General features: G+C 47.4%; 1 protein-coding gene across 2 annotated transcripts; it reads left to right on the top strand.

Annotated features, from left to right (window-relative positions):
• The first annotated feature begins 297 nt into the window (after positions 1 to 297).
• Positions 298 to 18,046, top strand: ATRIP (ATR interacting protein). Of its 2 annotated transcripts, none has more exons than XM_052638925.1 (13): positions 298 to 599; positions 2,864 to 2,994; positions 3,606 to 3,776; positions 5,660 to 5,778; positions 7,945 to 8,102; positions 9,497 to 9,598; positions 9,893 to 10,022; positions 10,211 to 10,903; positions 15,771 to 15,907; positions 16,077 to 16,168; positions 16,940 to 17,020; positions 17,244 to 17,496; positions 17,903 to 18,046. In XM_052638925.1, exons 1-13 carry the CDS (start codon positions 359 to 361, stop codon positions 17,968 to 17,970), a joined length of 2,376 nt encoding a protein of 791 aa, XP_052494885.1. In that variant the 5' UTR covers positions 298 to 358; the 3' UTR covers positions 17,971 to 18,046. The 2 variants fall into 2 exon arrangements, with proteins under 2 accessions (XP_052494885.1, XP_052494895.1); XM_052638935.1 differs by having other exon boundaries at positions 16,080 to 16,168.
• The last annotated feature ends 50 nt before the right edge of the window (positions 18,047 to 18,096 follow it).

Here is an 18,096-nt window from a genome sequence, read left to right on the forward strand (position 1 = left end):
GAGACACAGCTACTTGCGTGGTGGGGCTGGTGAATTTGCCTAGGTAACTCAGCTCGCTGCGCTTACACCACCGCAGTGGTCTACCGAATCCTAACAATCGGTACCAGAGCGCCAGGCGAGGTTGGGCCCAACAAGGGCGGGAAGCAACAGGGTTCAGCGGGCACTCAATGGAGCATCGCGGCGCGCTCTGATGATGTCATTCCTCTGCGCCCGCCAACTGGCAGGTGATTGGCTCGTTGGTTCGGGGGCGTGTCCCGGCGGCTGAGGCGAGCCACGGCGCGCGGGCGGTTGGTCCATCCCTCCTTCCACGCGGGTATAGGCCGGGCTCAGTGTCTTTAGAGATCAGCCGGAGGCAGGCATGGCTGGAATCTCCGCTTCAGGCAGCAGGAGGCGAAGTGGGCCCGCGGCACCTAGTCCTGGCCCTCCGCCCAGCACCGGGCACCCTCCGAGCAAGCGGGCCCGAGGCATCCCCGCCGCCCCGGACCCCGAAGACCCATTCGGCCTGCATGGGGATTTCACCGCCGACGACCTGGAGGAACTCGACACGCTTGCGTCCCAGGCCCTGAGCCAGTGCCCGACCACGGCTCGGGACGTGTCCAGTGAGTTCGCCTTTTCCCCTTGAGAGTGGTGCAGACTTCCCTAGACGCCCCTAGATGGCTGTGCCTTCGCAACCCCGCAGTGACCGTTCCGGTGTCTTGCACCCACACTGCCCCTTCCTAGGAACAGTTTGATTTAAGCAGCGGTGTGTCCCAAGAGGTCTTTTGATTTGAGGGAAGAAATGTATCAGGAATGTCAAACAGCCGATTTGGAATATAGGAAGCTAGGTTAACATTTTACTTGGGTTTCTATACTTTGGACCACTGGGTTCTTAGTTCTCAGCAGAGATCTTTGCAACACATCTATCACAGCCATAAGAAGCATCTTTACCTACACATGGGGACCCATGGTTATGACATATTTGGGAGGCTTTGGATCGAATGAAGACCACCTTTTCCTTTGGACCGCCTGAGCACAAGAGGGATCTGGCAGAGGCAAGAGATAGGATAGACTTATTCTTTTTATACAACCAATAAATTGTACTAGGTGCCCAAACCTTAGAAGCTACAGACACTTAGCAACAAACAAAAGCCCCCACCTTCTTGGAGCTTACACTCATTCTAGTGACGTCTTATGGGGCTCCCTAGAAGAGAAAGGTTTTGAGGGTACCTTGAATCTCTACTTGGGTGTCTTATAGGCAAGTTAAATTCCACACAGTCATTTCCTGGAAATCCAGTCATCTGCCAACATCTCCAGCATGGTGCCTGGCAAAGCAGACAGTCAGAAAAGACATGTTGATGAACACATGTTCTGCATGGTGAAGACTGGCACCACTTTCCATCCCACACCACAAGCCAACATCCCCCTTGCCCCTTTCCAAATCCTGTACCTTTACCTTTTTCTTCCATCCCAAGAATCCATCCTCTGCATCATCTCTGCCATCTCCCTGATCTGTGTTACCATCACCCCTCCCATGGACAAAAGTCCACTAAATTGTGTACACATTTCCAGTTATGACTCCTACAAGTCAGACTTCACACCACAGCCAGAGTGATCATTTTAAAACTAAAATCTCTGTCACACAGAGATGCACAGTGAACATCCCTACTGAAAGCCCTTAATGACTTCACACTTCTGGTATAAAGATTAAAATCATTAACATGGCCCAGAAGACCCAGCATGGCCTGACCCTTTCCCTCTTGGGTTTCTAGCCACACTGACCTTCCTTCATTCCTTGAATTCTCCCTGCTTCCCTACAATACAGAAACTGCACACGCTGTGTCTTTTTTTTTTTGCTGCACTGCATGTGGGATTTAGTTCCCAAGGATCAGACCCACCCTCCCTGCAGTGCAAGTGTGAAGTTTTAACCACTGGACCACCAGGGAAGTCCATATTGCTGTTTCTTACACGTTGAGTGTTCTTTACATCCATTCCCCATCGCCACTCCTCTGGTTAATTCCTACTTGTTCTTCAGCTCTCCATTCAGTTATCACTTATCTAGGGAAGGCTTCTGGAGAAGGCAGTGGCACCCCACTCCAGTACTCTTTTGCTTGGAAAACCCCATGGACAGAGGAGCCTGGTGGGCTGCAGTCCATGGGGTTGCTAAGAGTCGGACACGACTGAGCGACTTCACTTTCACTTTTCACTTTCATGCATTGGAGAAGGAAATGGCAACCCACTCCAGTGTCTTGCCTGGAGAATCCCAGGGACAGGGGAGCCTGGTGGGCTGCCGTCTATGGGGTTGCACAGAGTCGAACACGACTGAAGCGACTTAGCAGCCGGGAAGGCTTCCAGTCGTCCTTGTGGATGAAATCCCCTGTTACAGGCATTGCTCTGTTTGTTCTTCTCTGCAGCTCTTATAACAGTCGTAATTTTACGTTTATTCTTATATTTTTGATTGCCATGTAAGCTCCATGAGTGTAAGGACTGTATCCATTTCTCTCATCACTGTAGCTTTCTTTAGAGGCTAAATTGTGCCTGACATATTGTAGATGCTAAGTAAATACTGTTGAATAATGGATCACTGAGATTCGAACAGTGAGGTTCCCACAGCACCTTTCAGCCCTTAGCTGAGACCCTTAAAACTGGATGCAGGGAAAAAAAACAAGAAACTGAGTGTGGAATGGGGAGAGGGTGGCAGAATTTGTTATTTCATAAGGATTGAATCATGTTCTTATGTTGGAAAATACCTATTCTCCTTACTAGATCTTTCTCTCATTTGCTTTCAAAAGTGATTGTTTTCAGCACTGGCTGGTAAAAGTGGGAAAATACTGAGTCTTTAACAAGTATATGGGAACTGATTTTTCTTGATTGTTGTTTTTTACAGATGTTCATAAGTTCACCAGATTAGATGGGATGTCAAAATATCCTGCAGGGAAAAACAGAGAAAGTGTTCCAGTTAAAGATAATTTTGAATTAGAGGTACTTCAGGCACAATACAAAGAACTTAAAGAAAAGGTAAGGGATTTAACTTGTCATTTTTGTAGTTAATGCATTCACTTATGCATGTGTTAGAAAGCATTATACAATAAAATATAGAAAAGTTTTAAGACAAGAGTCCAGATTCATCCCCGTGAATTGGGAGAAAGCTGGGGAAAGAAAGCCAGAAAATTTTGGTTGCAACTAAATCCTGAGATTCCTAACAGCCAAGGCAAGAAAAGAAACACTTTGTAAACCCTCTACAAAAAGAGATACAAACTTTCTGTTATAGTACTGAGATATTTATAGCATGTGTCTTATAGAAGAAATACATCATAATGGTTGCTATTTTCATTAAGTTTTGCAAAAAAGCAGACATCTTTCATATGACTATCTATAGGTCCGTGGGACCTTAGGAATGTGCATGCAGAAGTGACAAGTACGTCCTTAAGCTATTTGCTGAAAGCCTGCTGTCCCAGGAATGGACCTAGCAGGTCATGGTCTGGTTGGCATGGATGTATTCTGAGCACTTACTGATCCTTTGGGCATGTTTTAAATGTGTTTCTTCATCTCCCCAGCTACATATTGAAATAAGTGCATATATAATTTTCCCTTACAAACCTTTCACAAGATCAATTTGGAATTTCCAGATGAAGGCAATGGAAGAAGAAGTGCTCATTAAAAATGGAGAAATTAAAATTTTGCGGGACTCATTGCATCAGACAGAATCCATTCTAGAGGAACAGAGAAGATCTCATTTCCTTCTTGAGCAAGAGAAAACCCAAGCACTTAGTGAAAAAGAAAAGGAATTCTCCAAAAAGGTGACCCAGAGATATGTTTTGCTTGTATGGACATCAGCTTTGCCTGCTTACTGATTTCCTTTGGAAGCAATGCCTAAAGTTGCTTATAAATCTCCCAGGAAGATTTCAGCAGTTGTTTGTTGAAAATACTTTTGCTACCAACTAATTATATGTACTTTTCTTTGAGGCTCTGTGGTTTGGAAAAGGACATAGATAAAATTCTGCTTTGCTGTGGTTGCCTAAGTCACTGGCTAACACTTTGCAGAAACAGGCTTAAATTATGCTTTTTTTTTCTTTTGGGCAGATCAGAAACTCAACTGACCTAGCTTAGGCCAAACAAACAAAAAAAGGATTGCCTTCTGTAACTAAGTCTGGGGAAAACAGATGTACTGCAGTCTCAAATGACTTGAGATTTACCAGGACTCATCTTTATTCTCTGTACTGTTGATAAATTCCATCCTTATGGCTGAGGATGTTTTCTCTAGGAGCTCCAGGGCTCATATTTCACAGCTCCAGAACAGACTGAAGACAGACGTCCTCATCTCAAGTTTTAAAATTCTGGGGAAGGCTCTAATTGGTCTAATCTGAGTCAGGTGCCTGCCCCAGAACTAGTCACTGGAACCAAAGAGATAATAGCTTCCATTCATATCATATATTCAAAGGCAGGAAAATGATGTTTCTTAGGGGAGGGAGATACTGTTGTGGGGAGAAAAACTGGGTGCCAGGTATATATTACTTTCCTTCACTTCCCAAATAAGGACATGGGTTTTACTCTGCCATTACGTCATTCAGCAAACTTGGTAATCTTTGAAGAAGCGCTGACCTGTGCCTAACACTAACAGCAGTAGTTGCTTTTCCATATGGATAGTGAAGACCAAGGGAGGTACCAACAAGCCAGAGATTGAAGCCAGGCTTTATCACATTCAAGCGGTGACCTCAGGGTGATCAGTCATGCTCTATGACTCATCTCCTTTATCTGTTCCTGAAAATAACCAGAAGGGTTGTTGTGAAACTTAAATGGTCCTGCACTTGTGTCTGGTGCTATGCCTGGCATGGACCATGCTCAGGGAATGGCAGCAGTTACTGTCGGCCAGAGCAGCAGGTCTCCCCACACTGCTCAGGGTTTTGGTAAAACTATTCCAGATTCTCAGCCCAGAGCTTCAGGAAGACCTGGACTGTGCACCACCATGTTCCCTGGGGGCTCAGGGGTAAAGAACCCACTTGCCAGTGCAGGAGCCATGAGTTTGATCCCTGGGTCAGGAAGATCCCCTGGAGGAGGAAATGGCAACCCATTCCAGTATTCTTGCCTGGGAAATCCCATGGATAGAGGAGCCTGGGGGGCTCCAGTCCATGGGGTCTCAAAAAGTCAAACACGACTGAGCGACTAAACCACAACAACATGTTCACTACAAGGTCTCCATGTTACTGTGAGATACTGCACCTTGGCAAGCTTTGTGCTGGGCATTTTACAGTTACATTCTTAATCCCCCCAGTCATGAAGACAGGTATTTATCTTACACATCAGCTGAAGTTCAGACAGGCCAAGTAAATGGTGTTTGAATTCTCACATACCACCTAGCAATAAGCAGGTCAAAATATATTTCTAGAATACCATGCCATCTTTCAGTAAGAAAGCTAAAACTTGATATTTTAGGACATTTATGTTACAGCAGACTTTTATACTATTTCTCGTTGTTTGTTTTTCTTTTACTAGCTTGAAATTTTTGAAGCCCAGAACTATTTTTTATTGTTGGTGGTGGTGGGATCCTTGTTCCTAGACCAGGGATCAAACCTGGACCGCTTGCATTGGAAACATGGAATCTTAACCACTGGGCTGCCAGGGCAGTCCCCCAGAGCTGTTTCTGTAAATGTGATGAGACCTCTATATTTCTTTTGCCTTCCAGCTCCAGTCCTTGCAGTCTGAACTCCAGTTTAAAGATGCAGAGATGAATGAATTAAGAACGAAGCTTCAGAGCAGTGAACGAGCTAATAAACTAGCTGTACCCACCGGTTCCCACATCAGGTAATGATGGTGCTAGCGGGAGGAAGCAGTTATCGTTTCCTAAAAAGTCTGAACGACAGTATCAGGCTAGTCGTGAACAAAGGTCATTTAGACTCTGCTACTGGGGCACAGATCCTCTTTTCCAGAGGCCTCAAAGGTGGTTCAGATGAGGCTGGAATGGTTTGGGGGATTGTAGCATAAGGGTCCCACATTCTCTGAAAGTGCCTTCTTCCTGTAGGACTTTATAAACACAACTCCTCAGGATGAGAAAAGGCTGGAAAGATGACCTCTAGAGTTTTAGGGTAGACCAGTCTTCGTTTTTATGTAATTTGTTTCAGATACGTGATTTTGTCCCAACTGTATGTCAGTCCCGATTGCTTAGAACATTTTTTCTCATTTGCTGCCCAATGGCCCCCACCTTTGCTGCAGATATAAGCAGTTTGTTAATGTCTGTCCTGTGAGAAGTCTGTCAGTATCAGCCTTGAAACTTGAACAGTGTGAGTCAGGTCGTCTTTTTCTGGTTTTCAGCATTCTGCTGCCTTTGCTTATAATGGGCAGGGTATGAAACTGAACTCTCTAGGCCTTACATAGTCCAGGTAAGACAGAGGACAGCAGAAGGAATCCATCCTTACCTCTTCACACTCTACTCACAGGACGGCCTCAGCATTGTCTGATCTAATCAGAGGCTTAAGACTGCTTCTCTAACATAAAAACCCTGGTACCAAGGGACCGGCCGTTTCCTAGTTGCAAGAAACAACACACCTCGCACTAGATGCTCTTTCTACCGAAAATCTTTTAATTCAGTCCCTGGGTATTGAAAAAGAGGTTGTTGTAAACTAGTGGTTACAGTGGGGAGAGGGACAGTATAAGGGTAGGGGAGTAAGAGGTACAAACTATTAGGTAAAAAATAAGCTACAAGTATATACTGCAAACCAAAGGGACTGTAGCCAATATTTTATAATAACTATAAATGAAGTATAACTTTAAAAAATTATGAATCACTATATCATATGCTTATAACGTAGATAATATTGTATAGAACTATATTTCCATTTAAAAAAAGAGGTTGCTGCAAATCAAAACTACAGTGAGGTTATCACCTAACACCAGTCAGAATGGCCATCATCAAAAAATCTACAAACAATAAATGCTGGAGAGGGTGTGGAGAAAAGGGAACCCTCTCACACTGTTGGTGGGAATGCAAACTGATGCAGCCACTGTGGAGAACAGTATGGAGAGTCCTTAAAAAACTAGAAATAAAACCACCATATGACCCAGCAATCCCATTACTAGGCATATACCCTGAGAAAACCATAATTGAAACAGACACATGTACCCCAGTGTTCACTGAAGCACCATTTACAATAGCCAAGACAGGGAAGTAACCTAGATGTCCATCCACAGATGAATGGATAAAGAAGTTGTGGTCCATATACACAGTGGAATATTACTCGGCCATAAAAAAGGGATGAATTTGAGTCAGTTCTAGTGAGGTGGATGAACTAGAGCCTGTTATACAGAGTAAAGTAATTCAGGGAAAAACAAGTATCGTCTATATATATATATATATGTATACACACACATATAAATACATATATATATACACACACATATAAGTACATATATATATACACACACATATATGTATGGAATTTTGAAAAATAGTACTGATGAACCTATTTGCAGGGCAACAATAGAGACCTAGACATGGAGAACAGATTTGTGGACACAGGGAAGGAGAGTGTGGGACAAACAGAGAGGAGCACTGAGACGTACACATTACCGGTGCTGTGTAACACGGAGCTCAACATGGCCCTCTGACAACCTAGAGGGGTGGGATGGGGTGGGCGGTGGGAGGCAGGTTCAAGGGGGAGGAGACGTGTATATTTTTAAAAGAGGTGACAAATTAAGAATATGTTTTGGTGGAACTGGAAATAGGACTTGAATTCTGCCCGATACTTTTGAAGGTGGAAACAAATGAAAGATTTTTTTTCTACCATTTGGATGAAAATGCCTTGACTTTTACACTGCTGTCCTGACAAAGACTAACAGATGTGGAGTAGATGAATCTTTTGGTCAAATCACCTAGACATGAAAAGTTTAAAGACTGTTAGAAGTTTTATAACCAGGAATTTTACATAGGGTTAGCAGAATCATTACTCTGCTTTCACAGTTAACTTTTTCCAGTCCTAGGAAAAGCCCTTCTGTGGTTATAAAGCCAGAAGCATGTTCTCCACAATTTGGAAAACCATCTTTCCCTACAAAGGAGTCTTTCAGTGCTAACAAGTCCCTTCCCCAGCCCTGCCAGACAGAGCCAGCATACAAGTCCCCGATGAGCAGAGAGGGTAAGTCCATCTCTCTGTCGTCTACATCTCAATATCAGACCACTTGACCTTGAGCCTTGAAACAACTGAGTGTTTATTTTCTCCTCCTTTCTGTGGGCCCACAGTTCTGACAGCATAGTGGGGATGGTTTGTCTCTAAGGGTGCTGGAATCACTGAAGGCTTGTCAGGGGCTGGAGGATCTGTTTCAAGGTGGTGTGCTCACATGTCTAGCAGTAGAATTCCTTTTCACATGTGGGCCTCTCCCCAGGGCTCTTTGGCTGACCTCCTCACCCCGTAGATGGCTTCCTAAAGAGCTAGCAAACTCAGAGAGCTTGGTGGAAGCGGAATCTATCCTTTCTGTGTCTGAACCTTGAAGTCACATAGCATCAGTTCCATCACTCAGCATATTGTTCATTAGAACTGAGTCCCTGAGTCTGGGCTGTGTTCAAGGGGAAGGAAACTATGCTGCGCCCTTTGAGTGCAAGTGTGTCAAAGAACTTGCAGGCATATTTTAAAACCTCCACAGTCAGCATCCATTGACAGGCCAGAAACACAACTAGGATGCAGGAATATGCGCTCCTTTGGTAGCCAGGCTGAGTCCAGACTGAGACAATGCTACTGCTTTCTAGAGAGAAGCAATCTAGCATTAGTAGTTTCTCACTGGGAGACTGTGCTGTGCCAGTTTATCCTACCATTCAGATACACTGCCTCTGTCCTACCACCATCAGCTCTGTCAAATCATTAGCATCATGGCACCCCTGAGAACTATAGCTACTCACATTTTGGGTGCAAATTGAGAAGCGGTTATAGTTGGGAAGATTTCCCTGGAGAAGGAAATGGCAACCTGCTCCAGTATCCTTACCTGGAAAATTCCATGGACAGAGGAACCTGGTGCAGGCTACAGTCCATGGGGTCGCAAAGAGTCAGACATGACTGAGCAACTAAGCACACACGCACACACACACTGAACACACACACACACTGAACACACACACACACACACACACAGACTCACACCGAACCTCTGTGCTTCAGTTTTCCCATATATAGAACAAAGCCACTAATAACACCTCCTGGGAGGGCTAGTGTGAAGAACAAGAGAGTTGACAGGTGTAAACCTCTTAGAACAGTGTCTGGCATGTAATAAGAATCACATAAATGTTATGGTTACAGCTTTTATGTTATTGCCTGACTTTGGAGTGGGGCACACAATTTAATTTTCTTTTCCTTGTACAAGTTCCTATTTTGTATGAGGAAGGCAAAGATGCTAAGTTTCATGAGTTGCTTTGGCTCTTGTTTTGATCCAGAGTTGAAAAAATTAGAACAATGTATGTTTGAAACTCGTCACGTTTAAAGCGTTTCTGATAGATGCATGCTTTCATGTTCTAACTTTGATTAACATTTTATTTATCTAGTTGCAGAGAATAAAGCCCACAGTCTGGGAGGTGGCCCCATAAAGCAGGAAGAGCCCCAGAAAAGTCTTCTTGACAGCTGGCTGCAGAGATCAAGCAATCAAGGTACCAGAAGGCGTGCTCCTTCTGCCAGATGCCTGCCTGGCTCTGATCGTGCTCTGTGATGCTGCACTGGAATTGCCTAACTGTCCTGGGCTGTGGGAACCTAGCAATGCTTTAGAGGGTCAGTGGGAACAGGAATCTGTGATTGAAGTATGTGACTGTAAACTGGGAGGGGCCAAGAGAAAGTATGCCCCCGAGCCTTTAGTGCCCATAGGTGTCTCAGGGGACCTCAGTGGCCGTTGAGAGGAGAGTTGGCGTCATAGAAAAGCACTCTCATGTTACCTTGTCTTTCTGCAGGCTCCATTTTGATAAACCTTCTCCTGAAGCAGCCTTTGATCCCCGGGTCCCCCCTGGGTCTGTGCCATCTCCTGAGCAGTTGTCCTGAGGCTCCTGCTGGCACCCAGTTCCAGCTACCGGGGCTTGGCAGGTAAGCACAAGACTCCTAAAAAGCTTGTCTGGAAGGAGTTTTTGGGAAGCAAGTCCCCATCTGGTCCTGACCAGCCTCAGACATCTGCTCTGGGCAGGGAGATGAGAGAATTGGCCAGCAGGCTACCTGGGTTGCTTGACCATATCTGCCTCTCACACTTGTGTCTTTTCTTTTGTGTTTGTTGCTAGTACCTTGACTGGGATTTCAAGCCTGAGGACCACAGGTCCTCGCGATGGGTCATTTCCCTTCTCAGCCCTGAGAGAAGCGCAGCACATGGCATTCACCGGACTGAACCTGGTGGCCAGGAATGAGGAAGGCTCCAGTGACAGAGACCCGGCAGAGGGCGACGGAAGGGCCTTCCCGCTCCGCAGGCTCCCTGGGGCTGTGCATCTCCTCCCCCTGGTACAGTTCTTCATCGGCTTACACTGCCAGGCTCTGCAGGATTTGGCAGCAGCCAAGAGAAGCGGAGCGCCTGCAGACCCGCCGACACACCCCTCCCGTGTGAGCCCTGGGGTAGAGGCCAGCCCCGAGGACTCTCTTTGTAACCTGGAAGGCTTCTCGGTGGCGGCACTTAGTGTTCTCCAGCACCTGGTGTGCCACAGCGGAGCAGTCGTCTGCCTGTTACTGTCAGGAGCGGGAGCTGAGCCTGCTGCAGGCGAAGGAGACCAGAACCAGGTTCCCGGACATAGTCATGAGGATGCAACCTCAGCCCCAGAGGGGCTTGCCAAGGACCAAGGCCAGCATCCACTCTTGAAGATGCTCCTTCACCTTCTGGCTTCCTCTTCTGCAGCAACAGGTCACCTTCAAGCCAGTGTCCTCAGCCAGTGCCTTAAGGTTTTGGTGAAATTAGCTGAAAATGCTTCCTTTGATTTCCTGCCCAGGTATCCTGCAGCATGGGAGTCCTGATTCCTTGTGGGTCTTACCTGACCTCTCGAGGTCTGTCCTGTGGCCCCTGAGCTTGCTCCCATCCTGCCGCGTTCATACTGCTCAGCTCTAAGCCTTGGTTTAGGTTCTTGGCTCAGGGAATTCTGAAGTCGTGGGAAATGGGGCCAGGTGTTAGAACCAAGGAAGTGGTTTATTTGGCTTAGTGCCGCCTCTAGACAGTAGGTAAGCAAAACACACGTGTGTTAAAAGAAGGCTGCTAGTCACTATGGAAGAGCGTCCTGACCCCAAGACAGAGACCGAACCCAGAGACCTTTGGACCTGGGACGTGCGTCAGGTGAAGACTGCACATCACAGGCATGTTGAAGTTGAGTTTGCTGGGGTTCCCTGAGGAAGCAGAGGGTGTGCAGGTACAAGCTGACTGCTGGGAATCTGCCCATCTGCAAGGTGCCCACCACTGGCATGAGCCACAGGTTACTTGTTCCTCTTAAAGTTTGTTGCGAAACACCATTATAATAAATTCCTAGCTTGGGATTCCAGACCTTGAACACTTGGGAAGGTAAACCTCACCCAGCCAGTCCTCTAGTTAGTCCTAGAATCTCATCTCCCCCCTCAGCGCTCCACCCAGAGGCCAGTTCCTGTGTTGGAACGACTCCACTGGCTGCACAGATCTTAAGTCTTTTCGTCTCTGAGCCCAGAATACCTGTTTACTAAACACGTTTCTGGATCCTGGTTGCTGTATGAATATACTCCCGCCTGTCTGATCCATCCTAAAGGTGGTGCTCAGAGCTCGACACAGTGTACTGCAGAGTAATGTGGACAGCAGATTGCCCAGGTCACAGTGGCTGGTTGCTTGGATTTTTTTTTTCTTTTGAGTCTTCTCTTTCCTTTTTTCCTGTTAAAATTCCACAGTGCCTTACAATTTTCAGAAGTTTCACACACATGATTTCATATAATCCCGTAACAATGCTTCTTTAATCTACCCCTATTTTGCCCCTCCTTCCTTCTCTCTCCCCAAAGGTAACCACTAGTTTGCTCTGTCTATGAGTCTTTATCTTTTTTTAATTCACTGGTTTCCTGTATTTCTTAGATTCTACCTATACATGGTATCATATAGTTTTTGCCTTTCTCTGTCTTATTTCACTTATAATGCCCTCCAAGGCCATCCATGTTGTTGCACATGGCAAAATTTTGTTCCTTTTATGGCTGAGTAGTATTGCATTGAAGATTGAAAGCCAAAGGAGAAGGGGGTGGCATTGGATGAGATGGTTATTAGATAGCATCACCGACTCAATGGGCATGAATTTGAGCAAACTCCAGGAGATAGTGAAGGACAGAGAAGCCTGGCAAGCTGCAGTCCGCGGGGTCCCAAAGAGTCCGACATGACTTAGCGACTGAAAAACAGTATTCCATTGTGTGTGTGTGTGTCACAACTTCTTTATCCATTCATCTGTTGATGGATACTTAGGTTGCTTCAATACCTTGGTAATTGTAGATAATGCTTCTATGAGCGTCGGGGTGCATGTATCTTTCCAAATTAGTGTTTTGTTTTTTTCCTTCCCGGATATAACCCAGAAGTAGAATTGATGGATCATATGGTACTCCCATTTTAGTTTTTTGAGACACTCCCATACTCTTTTCCACAGTGGCTGCACTAATTTACATTCCCACTGATAGCATTGGAGGATTCCCTTTTCTTCACATCCTTGCCAACACTTGTTATTGGTGTTCTTGATGGTGGTAGCCATTCAACCAGTTTGAGGTGATATCGCATTGTGGTTTTGATTTGCATTTCCCTGGTGATGAGTGATAACTGAGCATCTTTTCATGTGTCTGTTGGCCATCTGGCTCTCCTCTTTGGAAAAATGTCTATTCAGTTCTGCTCATTTTTGATTGGGTGGTTTGTTTGACGTGGAGTTGTATGAGCTGTTTATATAAGCTGAATATATGACCCCCTTATCAGTCATATCACTTGCAATTATCTTCTCCCACAATAATGGGTTCTCTTTTCATTCTGTCCACCATTTGCTTTGTTGCGCAAAAGCTTTTTAAATTTAATTAGGCAGGTCCTATTGGCTTTTTTTTTTTTTTTGCTTTTGTTTGCTTTAAGAGATGGGTCTAAAAATCAGTTGCTGCGATTTATGTCAAAGAGTGTTCTGCCTGTTTAAATTTTTTTCTTCTAGTTCTGTGAAAAATGCCATTGGTAATTTGATAATAATTTCACTCAATCTGTAGATTGCCTTGGCTAGTATAGTCACTTGGACAGCATCGATTCTTCCAAGAACAGGGTCTATCATTTCATCTGTGTCGTATTTAGTTTCTTTCATTAGCATCTTACAGTTCTTGGAGTATGGGCCTTTCTGCCTGCTTAGGTAGGCTTATTCTTAGGTGATTTATTCTTCTTGATGCAATGGAAAGTGGGATTGTTTCCTTAATTTCTCTGATAGCTCATTGTTAGTGTACAGAAATCCAACAGGCTTCTGTGTATTAATTTTGTATCCTGCAACTTTACCAAATTCATTGATGTGTTCTAGTCATTTTCTGGTGGCATCTTAGATTTTCTATGTACAGTATGTCATCTGCAAACAGTGAAATTTTTTTCTTCCTTTCCAGTTTGGATTCCTTTTTCTTTCTTTTTCTTCTCTGATCGCTGTAGTTAGGACTTCCAAAGCTATGCTGAATAAAAATGGTGAGAGTGGACATCCTTGTCTTGTTCCTGATCTTAGGGAAAATGCTTTCAGCTTTTCACCAATACGTGTGATGTCAGCTGTGGGTTTTTCACATGTTGCCTTTATTATTAATATGTTGACCTAAGTTTCCTCTATGCCTGCTTTCTCAAGTTTTTATCAAAACTGGATGCTGAACTTGAGCAAAAGTTCTGCATCCTTTGAGATGATCATACGGTTTTTAGTCACTTTGTTAATGCAGCTTGTCACGTTGATCTGTGGCCAAGTGAAAAATCCTTGCATCTTGGTTTCTTATTTTTTTAATGAATGAATTCCAGGAGCCACATTTTTACCAGTTATCTTGGTAGATAGATCACCATTTTATTCCTGTTGACCTTATCTGTAATGTGACACAGCAGCTGTTTCATGGGTGCTTACTGGAGGCCAGACAAGTGCCTTCTGTTCACAAGCCCAGGCGGCACCCTCAGAGCCCTGCGTCCTCCCGCCCAGCACAGAGCCTGGCTCTCTCTGAGCACTCAGTGTTTGCTGAGTGAATAAACTCTGTGTTGAGTTAGGGAATCTTGTCTGAAACGCCAGAGGGAGTGTATTAGATGGTTTCAAGCCAGTTAGGCTCCTGAGTGACTGTCTGATGCCACTTCCCACACAGTACTTCCCCAAATTTCTTCATGCTTACAAGCTGAACCCCATTACCACACAGCTTCCTGTTCACCTTGGAGTAAAAGCAAAAGCCAGGGACAGGTGCTGGGCTGTGCTTAGTCGCTCAGTCTGACTCTTTGCGACCCCATGGACTGTAGCCTGCCAGGGTCCTCTGTTCATGGGGATTCTTCAGGCAAGAATACTGGAGTGGATTGCCGTGCCCACTCCCAACCCAGGGATCGAACCACACTGCAGGCAGATTCTTTACTATCTGAGCCACCAGGGAAGCCTAACACAGGTGCTACCGGGGCTCTAAAGCATTATGTGGTACAGCACAAAGTGCCCAGGCAGCCTGTGGTCTCTTAGGAAGGGTACCACTGCCCATCTAGGCTTGAGGGCACGTCATCCCCAGAGTTTTGTCTTTCTACCCCATCTAGTGTAGCAGTTAGGTGGTCCAGGGTTGCTCCCCGGGAACTGGCATGGCAGGGGCATTTTTTTTTTCTTTTTCTGACAGGTGCTTTTGAACAAAAAGGACTTATCCCCACCTCATGCAGACTAGCACAACTGTTATTTATTGTGCATTTGGGGGCTCTGGAGGAAAAGAAAAAAACATTTAAAAGAAGGCTCTGATGCTATCAAAACATAATTTGGAAATAACTGTGTTGTATATATAGACAGATTTATTTATTTATTTTAGTTTCAGTGGGCCACTTCTAGCCTAATAGGTTACTTGTTAGTGGATACTTGGAAATTCCAGTTTCCCACCAAGTTCCATACTCCCTGGTGACTAGAAACGTTCAGCTTGTCTATTGTACAGGATTTGCTCTCAAATGAGTTTGCCCCAAATAGACCTTGTTCTCTAATGGTACACAGGGAACATTCTTAACCTCATTATATGAAAGGGGACACACCCATAGAACTCCCCCGCCACCTAGGAGGTTGTGTGGGTTGAGCAAACAGCAGTGCTTATCTTGGGACTTGGGTCCCTGGTAATGAATGGGCCAGCTCTTTGCCCCTGAGACGGCGGGGAAGAGTGCCCGAGCCCCTCACCATGTACACCTCGAGTGGGTACCTTCACGTACGTGGCTGCAGAGGCACTAGTGTATCCTGACAAGCGGAGAAAATGAAGTCTTCCTTGCCTGGCAAGTGATTTCATGAGATCCGACCAGAGTCTGGCCAGTCCTTTGGTGGTGGGTTCAGGACTTTCCTCTCACACTCAGCTCAAGACCTGGCTCTGTATTTGATAGCAGAGGCAGGAAGGAGCTGGGAGCAGTGTGGAGGCCAGCTCCCCAGGTCCAGGGAGGCATCCCATATTTTCGAGGTGGCACTGGGCCAGGCAAGGTCCTGTCCTCTTTCAGCCATGGCAACCCCGCAGTGAAGGGTAACTCACTTGTTTGCAGGCTAGCATTTGAACCCAGGTCTGTCTGAATCCAAGCTCCTCTTCCCTGGCCTCTTCAATTTCCTGTTACTGACAGTAAAAAAGGAGGGTGAGTTACGGAGTTGCATTGGAGGCATCACGTCTTTCTGGGCCCCTGTGTTTTAGGTTCCAGTGCGTGTTCAGGGTGCTGCCACAATGCCTGTGCCCAGAGACACCTCTGCCCAGCGTGCTGCTGACGATTGAGCTCCTGTCCCTCCTGGTGGACCATGAGAAGCTCGCGGCTCAGCTCTGCTCCCACTCGGGTAAAGCAGGCCAGGGGATTGGGGGCACGTGCCCGGACAGCTCCGGCTGGTTGGAGGGGAGGGAGGTGGCAGGGATGGGCCAGGCACCTGCTGAGGCCTCCCGCAGCTTGTACCTCAGGCGGTGGGTGGGAGGGCAGAGCCTGAGTGCCAGCTGGGGCCTCCCTTCCAGAAGGCTGCCTCCTGCTACTGCTGTACATGTACATCACATCGAGACCTGACACAGCCGCCTCCGAGACACAGTGGCTGCAGCTGGAGCAAGAGGTGAAAGCACCAGAGCCCCTTTGTGGATGGCTTGCCACCCCACCCCACGCCAACCCACCGGAGGGGCGCTTTTCCTCCTTAGGGGACCAAAGAGGCTTTCATTCACATCGGTGACGTGTTTAGAAACTAAAAAGGAAGAGTCGCTTTGGGGGGCCCCCTACTATACAGATATAATACACGTGGATCCAGGGTATCCTGGGACTTGGCAGGGTACCTAGAGGTGGGCCAGGAGGCAGGGGGTCATTGGTGAGACACAGGTCTTGATCCTGAGTGTCTCCTGGGAAGGCCCGGGATACCATTACCTCTTGGATCCCATCAGTGCAGACAGTTCAGTTGCTCAGTTGTGTCCAACTCTTTGTGACCCCATGGACTACAGCATGCCAGGCTTTGCTGTCCATCACCAATTCCGGGAGACTGCTCAAACTCATGTCCGTTCAGTCAGTGATGCCATCCAACCATCTCATCCTGTCGTCCCCTTCTCCTACCTCCAATCTTTCCCATCATCAGGGTCTTTTTTTAAGGAGTCAGCGCTTCGAATCACGTGGCCAAAGTATTGAAGTTTCAGCTTTGGTATCAGTCCTTCCAGTGAATATTCAGGACTGATTTTCTTTAGGATGGACTGGTTTGATCTCCTTGCAGTCCAAGGGACTCTCCAGACAGGCAGTTGCTTAGGCAACTGGAGCTCTGCGAGAAGCCTGAGAAAGCCCTCACCGTGACCGGAACTGGGGTGGTGGTCTGGCGCGGATGTAACCGAGTCTGTTCTCATTCTAGGCTGTGTGGCTTCTGGCCAAGCTGGGTGTGCAGAGCCCCTCCTCCCCAGTCACTGGCTCCAGCTGCCAGTGCAACGTGGAGGTGAGTGCCGGGGGCGGAAGGGGGCTGGCAGCGGGCAGCCCTGCTGGTGGGTGACAGGGCTGTCTGAGAGCATCCTGTGCTCCTTCACCAGGGCTGGACCCTGGTGCTGCCGCTCAGAACCCTCCTCACCCCGGGGGTAGGCTAGGACTGGGGCTGCCCCGCCGAGCGGGTGGTCTGGGTGCAGAGGCCACATGCCCTGACCTCCGCCCACGCCCTCCCGCAGGTGGTCAGAGCACTCACGGTGGTGCTGCACAGACAGTGGCTGACGGTGCGGTGGGCAGGGGGCCCCCCGCAGACCGAGCGGCAGAGGCGGACGGTGCGGTGTCTGCGGGACACGGTGCTGCTGCTGCACGGCCTGTCCCAGAAGGACAAGCTCTTCACGGTGCACTGCGTGGAGGTCCTGCACCAGTACGACCAGGTCATGCCCGGGGTCAGCATGCTGATTCGAGGGCTTCCTGACGTGACCGACTGTGAAGGTGAGCCTGCAGTAGGCCCCCCCACCCCAGCCCCCACGTGGGGTCGGCCCTGAAGTCCCCGGGCGAGTCAGACACTCTGGCCTTAAGTCAGCGGCCTGCCATCCACACAGCCTTTGCCAGCACCAGGCCACTCCTCCTTTTCCTGCTCTGGCTCCTCTCAGTATATCAGCCTGCCTTTGGCTTGTATCTACTGAGTCAGCCAGGCAGAGCCATGGCTTTTCCAGAAACATCCCTGTCTGAATTGCCTTTGTATCACTTTGCTTGCAGTAGCTGAGGGAGCGAGGCCTGGGTGTGGAAGGGACTGGTTAGTTCCTGTGGGCCTGGGGGGGCGGACAGAGTGGTGGGGCCACCCCCAGTCCCGGCACCTTTGGGCCTTCACCACAGAACCTTCTGGGTTTTGGCTCAGAGGCGGCCCTGGAGGATCTGTGTGCCATGGAGACCGACGCGGACGAGCCCGAGATGGACTGTGGCTGAGGCCTGTGAGCACCGAGCCACATGGTGGCACCAGAGCCACTCCCATCCTTCCCTCCTCCTCTGATTAAAAGCACTGACTGGCTGAGAGCGCGCCAGCTTTCTGTTTCCTGAGTTTGCTCCGTGTGG

The sequence above is a fragment of the Budorcas taxicolor genome, chromosome 1 (genome assembly GCF_023091745.1).
Source record: "Budorcas taxicolor isolate Tak-1 chromosome 1, Takin1.1, whole genome shotgun sequence".
In the NCBI taxonomy this organism is placed as follows: domain Eukaryota; kingdom Metazoa; phylum Chordata; class Mammalia; order Artiodactyla; family Bovidae; genus Budorcas; species Budorcas taxicolor.

Excerpts from the sequence above, each read along its gene's own strand:
- ATRIP (XM_052638925.1), top strand. The coding sequence starts at position 359 with ATGGCTGGAATCTCCGCTTCAGGCAGCAGGAGGCGAAGTGGGCCCGCG. Across the intron at positions 600-2,863 it reads CACGGCTCGGGACGTGTCCA|ATGTTCATAAGTTCACCAGA; the intron begins GTGAGTTCGCCT and ends TGTTTTTTACAG. Across the intron at positions 3,777-5,659 it reads AAAAGGAATTCTCCAAAAAG|CTCCAGTCCTTGCAGTCTGA; the intron begins GTGACCCAGAGA and ends TTTGCCTTCCAG.